Source organism: Salvia splendens, chromosome 5 (genome assembly GCF_004379255.2).
Source record: "Salvia splendens isolate huo1 chromosome 5, SspV2, whole genome shotgun sequence".
In the NCBI taxonomy this organism is placed as follows: domain Eukaryota; kingdom Viridiplantae; phylum Streptophyta; class Magnoliopsida; order Lamiales; family Lamiaceae; genus Salvia; species Salvia splendens.
In genome coordinates this window covers 11,377,040-11,383,704 of record NC_056036.1, presented here as the reverse complement: position 1 = coordinate 11,383,704, position 6,665 = coordinate 11,377,040, and the positions used below count along the sequence as shown (strand labels likewise).

Genomic DNA, 6,665 nt, shown 5'->3' with positions numbered 1-6,665 from the left:
TATGGATTGATGAAAAATGAAATATGACCTATTTCTATGGGATGGAGGGAGTATAATTTTATTTTATGTATCAAGTGAAGGGAATAAAATAAGAAAGAAGAAATAAAATAGAGATAAATATAATTCTATTTTGAGTGAATCAATTTTTTTTTAAAAGGTGATTTCAGTGGGATCGGAGGGAGTAGTATAATGACGATTTGGGCTTTTTATTTGTCACGTTTTATAGCCCAATGATACGAGTACGACCAATTTAACACTCAATAGTCAACACTCCACTGAGAAGAAAATTAATCGAAAAAAAGCGAGTGAAAAAGAGTGATGGCGTGGTGCGCCGCCGCGAGGACTTTCCACATGCCGGCGATTGATGTCGGCTCTTTATGCTCTCGGGCGCCCTTAGCCGTCGGAATCGGCTGCATTTCCTTGGCTGGCGCTAACTTTCGCCGCTCCGGTCCGTCGCCGCCTTTCGCTTCGTTAGGAATCTCCACTGATGCTGCTACACCAGGTGAGCTACGCCGATTCTACGAGATTATTGACGAATCTATATTTGGGTTTCTATCTTTACTTTTAGTAATTTGTTTATTTCTTTGTTTTTATTTTTGTGGCTGATTTAGGTTTTCTGTGATTTTTCCATTATTCTTATTGTGGTATTGAAACTAGTTTTGAAGGAAGCTGTCCAGACAGATAAAGCCCCCGCAGCATTGGGGCCCTACTCTCAAGCCATCAAAGCAAATAATATGCTATTCATGTCTGGGGTTCTTGGACTTGTTCCTGAGGTTTGTCCTAACCTGATACTATATACAAACAATATATGGTCTATTGATTGATCATTATAAAAAAAAACATTGTTATAAAAGAAACATTGCAGGCATGTTTTACATTTCTGCATTATGATCAATGTCTAGTAGGAGTAGATCCCAATTCACTCTATATATACATATTTACTACATAATATACTGTGTGAGTGTTTGTGTGTCTGTGCTGGAAAACTTCTATTCGAAAATTTTGAAATGAAATATATGTGTCAAGGCTGTTAAAAGTACATTCTTTGTTTGATATGCAGACCGGAAAGTTTGTCTCGGATAGCATAGAAGAACAAACTGAGCAGGTATGCTGTTATACCCGAACCCCTCTTGCATTATGGAATCCTTATTCTGAAGATTGTATTTTCAATTAGCATATATGTATAGTTTGCAACACGTGTATACTTGTAGAAGCCTAAACACATGAATTCGCAAATCTCTCACTACATGTAAGGCTTTCTGATGAACATAAGATTTGCTACTGTAAAATCTTGGGCATAATGAGATCATTTTTTGTTCTTCAATTCAATTAAAGTTAATTCTTGGTCAACGAGCCAACCTACATGTAAGAAGCTCTAACACTAACATGATGTGAGATCTTTTGGAAGAGGTGTAACTCTGTTATTCTATAGACTGTCTTCTGAATTTTCACTTGTAGGCCGCCTTTTGATGAAAGTACATGTAATATGGCTATCATGGATACTTGCAGATATTGATATTTTTGTGATGTTCTTTGTTGCAAATGAGGCTTGCTGATATATATTTGAGCTTTTGCACACTACTAGGTACTTAAGAATATGGGTGAAATACTCAAGGCAAGTGGTGCCAGCTATGCCTCGGTTGTTAAGACAACAATCATGTGGGTGCTTCTTTTGCAGTCCGAAAAATCCTTCCCCTCTTTCTTCCTTCTCTTCCTCACACACGTGCAATGACCTTCTGTTCTTGTTAAAAGACTTGTTGCCCCAATTAATACTATGTTTCTTTCTTGTCTAGGTTGGCGGATCTGAAAGACTTCAAGAAAGTTAATGAAATATATGCTAAATGTGAGTTTTTTAATGAAGTCAGTTAATATTTGTGAATATAGTTTACTTAGTTGCATGTTTATTCTTTCTTTGGTATCCAAAGTTTGATTTATCATACTCTTCAATCTTTGTATATAGTTCTTCTCTTACAAAATTTTCATCCACTTTTATTAGTTGTTAAACCATCTCCTATTATAGAACATCTAATAGTAGTTGTTAAGTTTGTTGTGTGCGTGTGTAGGATGCATAATGCATTAAACAGCCAGTTAGATTATATTTCAGCATAGTACTAATGAATCAACTGCAACTTGTGGTGCAGATTTTCCAGCACCTGCTCCAGCGCGATCGACCTACCAGGTTGCCGCCTTACCATTGGATGCAAGGATCGAAATCGAGTGCATAGCCACACTGCAGTAGCATGTTAAGCTATTGTCCAATATTAAACTGTAATAGGGATGTTACTCGGAACCATACTAATTCTCCATGAAATCTGGACATTTAATTTGGAGACGGCAGACTTGTATGAGATTATCAAATAAAATCCCTTTCCATCTTTGCAATCAAAATGTTTATGATTCTTTTTTTTCATATCGAAATTTGAAACCACCAAAAACTAGCTACTGCTTTAAACTCAATTAAGAGAATCCCTATTCAATTAAGAGAACCGAGAGTAATTACTTTTCATTTTCCTTATTTTTATTTATCCAAAGTATCCAGTGCTTTAAACTCAAATTTGATTTCTTTCCATACCTCACAAGTGGCAGCTAGTTCAGGACTCCATTTGGAAGCTTCATGGATAATTGCATTACCCTCAGCAGCAAGATCACGTCCTTCATTACGAGCTAGTACACACGCTTCTACAGCTACTCGGTTAGCTACAGCACCTGGCGCATTACCCCAAGGGTGTCCTAAAGTTCCTCCACTGAACTGTAGTACAGAATCGTCTCCAAAGATCTCGGTCAGAGCAGGCATATGCCAAACGTGAATACCCCCTGAAGCCACGGGAATAACACCTGGCAGGGAGACCCAATCTTGAGTGAAATAAATACCGCGACTTCTATCTTTTTCAACAAAATCATCACGTAGTAAATCAACAAAGCCTAAAGTAATGTCTCTCTCTCCTTCAAGTTTACTTACTACGGTACCAGAGTGAATATGATCTCCACCGGACAGACGTAATGCTTTAGCTAGTACACGGAAGTGCATACCGTGATTCTTCTGTCTATCAATAACTGCATGCATTGCACGGTGAATGTGAAGAAGTAAGCCATTATCTCGGCAATAATGAGCCAAAGTGGCATTTGCAGTGAATCCTCCTGTTAAGTAGTAGTGCATTACGATAGGAACTCTCAATTCTCTAGCAAATACAACTCTTTTCATCATCTCTTCGCATGTACCCGCAGTAACATTCAAGTAATGCCCTTTGATTTCACCTATTTCAGCCTGTGATTTATAAATTGCTTCGGCACAAAATAAGAAACGGTCTCTCTAACGCATAAATGGCTGGGAGTTCACGCTCTCATCATCTTTGGTAAAATTAAGTCCTCCGCGAAGACATTCATAAACCACTCTACCATAGTTTTTAGCAGATAACCCCAATTTAGGTTTAATAGTACATCCTAGCAGAGGACGACCGTACTTGTTCAATTTATCTCTCTCAACTTGGATCCCATGAGGCGGGCCTTGGAAAGTTTTAATATAAGCAATAGGAATTCGCAGATCTTCCAGACGTAGAGCACGTAAAGCTTTGAATCCAAATACATTTCCTACAATGGAAGTAAACATGTTAGTAACAGAACCTTCTTCAAAAAGGTCTAAAGGGTAAGCTACATAACAGATATATTGATATTTTTCTCCAGGAACGGGCTCAATGTGGTAGCATCGCCCTTTGTAACGATCAAGGCTAGTAAGTCCATCGGTCCACACAGTTGTCCATGTACCAGTAGAAGATTCGGCAGCTACCGAGGCCCCTGCTTCTTTAGGCGGAACTCCAGGTTGAGGAGTTACTCGGAATGCTGCCAAGATATCAGTATCTTTGGTTTCATATTCAGGAGTATAATAAGTCAATTTGTACTCTTTAACACCCGCTTTGAATCTAGCACTTGCTTTAGTCTCTGTTTGTGGTGACATAAATCCCTCCCTACAACTCATGAATTAAGAATTCTTACAACAACAAGGTCTACTCCACATGAATGAATTGGGCGTTAATGAAACTTTTCCCGGGAATCTTTCACAAACTTCCCAACTAATACTAAATACTAATATTATCAACTAATCAGAATGTTTGATTATTAGACCATGGTATTTGATTTACCAAACACATCATTATTGTATACTCTTTCATATATATAGCGCAACCCCATTTTTCCTTTTGATCTTTTTTGGAATCGAAATACCTAACCTAACTAATAAGAAATTTCCTCTTGACAGTGGTATATGTTATATATGTAAATCCTAGATGTGAAAGTAGGGCTAATTCATCTATGAAATGATGATGAAAGGGTATAAAAACGAAAAGAATAGGCTATAGACCTAAATCGATATGCTGAAATAAAAAATAAGAAAAGCCAATAAGAATAAGATATAAATAATGCATCGTAATGTAAATAGAGTTCGGGTTCGAATTCCATAGAATATTTTATATAATATAGATGGGATTGTCTATAATAATAGACAAATGAAAAACTTTCTCAAGATCTTTATTCATCCACTTGAAAATTTTAAAATAGCTTGCTTGAGTTTGAAAATTAACTCATTGAATCATTGAAGAGTAAACGATTGAATTGGATTCGATTGGAGGGCACCGCCAAAATTGAGTGCTAACTCCCATTTGTTATTGAATTAACCGATCGACATACTATCGGACATTTATTTTGAATTCGATAATTTTCACAAAAAAATTTCGACATATTTTTTTATTTATTATATTATGAGAATGAATCCTACTACTTCTGGTTCTGGGGTTTCCACGCTTGAAAAAAAAACTGGGGCGTATTATCCAAATCATTGGTCTGGTACTAGATGCGGCCTTTCCGCCAGGCCAGATGCCCCTAATATTTATAACGCTCTGGTAGTTAAAGGCCGAGATACTGTTGGTCAACCAATTAATGTGACTTGTGAGGTACAACAATTATTAGGAAATAATCGAGTTAGAGCTGTAGGTATGAGTGCTACAGATGGTCTGATGAGAGGAATGGAAGTGATTGGTACGGGAGCTCCTCTAAGTGTTCCAGTCGGTGGAGCGACTCTAGGACGCATTTTTAATGTGCTTGGAGAGCCTGTTGATAATTTAGGTCCTGTAGATACTCGTACAACATTTCCTATTCATCGATCTGCGCCTGCCTTTATACAGTTAGATACAAAATTATCTATTTTTGAAACAGGAATTAAAGTAGTAGATCTTTTAGCACCTTATCACCGCAGGGGGAAAATCGGACTATTTGGTGGAGCTGGGGTTGGTAAAACGGTACTCATTATGGAATTGATTAACAATATTGCCAAAGCCCATGGGGGGTATCCGTATTTGGCGGAGTGGGTGAACATACTCGTGAAGGAAATGATCTTTACATGGAATTGAAAGAATCTGGAGTAATTAATGCATAAAATATTGCAGAATCAAAAGTGGCTTTAGTTTATGGCCAGATGAATGAACCGCCGGGAGCTCGTATGAGAGTTGGTTTGACTGCCCTAACGATGGCGAAGTATTTCTGAGATGTTAATGAACAAGACGTACTTCTATTTATTGACAATATCTTCCGTTTCGTTCAAGCCGGATCTGAAGTATCGGCCTTATTGGGTAGAATGCCTTCCGCTGTCGGTTATCAACCCACCCTGAGTACTGAAATGAGCTCTTTACAAGAAAGAATTACTTCTACCAAAGAAGGATCCATAACTTCTATTCAAGCGGTTTATGTACCTGCAGACGATTTGACCGATCGTGTCCCTACTACCACATTTGCACATTTAGATGCTACTACCGTACTATCACGAGGATTAGCTGCCAAAGGGATCTATCCGGCAGTAGATCCTTTAGATTCATCCTCAACCATGCTTCAACCTCGGATCGTTGGTGAGGAACATTATGAAACTGCACAAAGAGTTAAGCAAACTTTACAACGTTATAAAGAGCTTCAGGACATTATAGCTATCCTTGGGTTGGACGAATTATCCGAAGAGGATCGTTTAACCGTAGCAAGAGCGCGAAAAATTGAGCGTTTCTTATCACAGCCCTTTTTTGTAGCCGAAGTATTTACCGGTTCTCCGGGGAAATATGTTGGTCTAGCAGAAACCATTAAAGGGTTTCAATTGATCATTTCTGGAGAATTAGATGGTCTTCCTGAACAGGCCTTTTATTTAGTAGGGAATATCGATGAAGCTACCGCGAAGGCTATCAACTTAGAAATGGAGAACAATTTGAAGAAATGACTTTAAATCTTTGTGTACTGACCCCTAATCAAATTGTTTGGGATTCAGAAGTGAAAGAAATCATTTTATCTACAAATAGTGGTCAAATTGGCGTATTACCAAATCATGCTCCTATTGCTACAGCTGTAGATATAGGGATTTTGAGAATACGCCTTAAGGACCAATGGTTAACGATGGCTCTGATGGGCGGTTTTGCTAGAATAGGCAATAATGAGATCACTGTTTTAGTAAATGATGCGGAAAAGGGTAGTGATATTGATCCACATGAAGCTCAGGAAACTCTTAAAATAGCATAAGCTAGTTTGAGAAAAGCTGAAGGAAAGAGACAAATAATTGAGGCAAATCTAGCTCTCCGACGAGCTAGGACATGAGTCGAGGCTGTCAGTGCAATTTCATAACTAGTTGGTGCGTTCAAATA

At 38.1% G+C, this 6,665-nt stretch overlaps 1 protein-coding gene and 2 pseudogenes across 1 annotated transcript; 2 read left to right on the top strand and 1 right to left on the bottom strand.

Moving 5' to 3' along the window:
• The first annotated feature begins 242 nt into the window (after positions 1 to 242).
• On the top strand, positions 243 to 2,388 carry LOC121804623 (reactive Intermediate Deaminase A, chloroplastic-like). The gene is made up of 6 exons (XM_042204229.1): positions 243 to 502; positions 658 to 773; positions 1,061 to 1,105; positions 1,586 to 1,659; positions 1,794 to 1,843; positions 2,142 to 2,388. The coding sequence occupies exons 1-6, from the start codon at positions 319 to 321 to the stop codon at positions 2,237 to 2,239; spliced, it is 567 nt and encodes a 188-aa protein (XP_042060163.1). The 5' UTR covers positions 243 to 318; the 3' UTR covers positions 2,240 to 2,388.
• An 89-nt stretch (positions 2,389 to 2,477) lies between these two features.
• Positions 2,478 to 3,952, bottom strand: LOC121804622 (annotated as a pseudogene).
• Positions 3,953 to 4,018: 66 nt separating this feature from the next.
• On the top strand, positions 4,019 to 6,247 carry LOC121804621 (annotated as a pseudogene).
• The last annotated feature ends 418 nt before the right edge of the window (positions 6,248 to 6,665 follow it).

Coding starts and splice junctions, on each gene's coding strand:
- LOC121804623 (XM_042204229.1), top strand. CDS start 319: ATGGCGTGGTGCGCCGCCGCGAGGACTTTCCACATGCCGGCGATTGAT. Junction 1,106..1,585: donor TAGAAGAACAAACTGAGCAG/GTATGCTGTTAT, acceptor GCACACTACTAG/GTACTTAAGAATATGGGTGA. Junction 1,660..1,793: donor GTTGTTAAGACAACAATCAT/GTGGGTGCTTCT, acceptor TTTCTTGTCTAG/GTTGGCGGATCTGAAAGACT.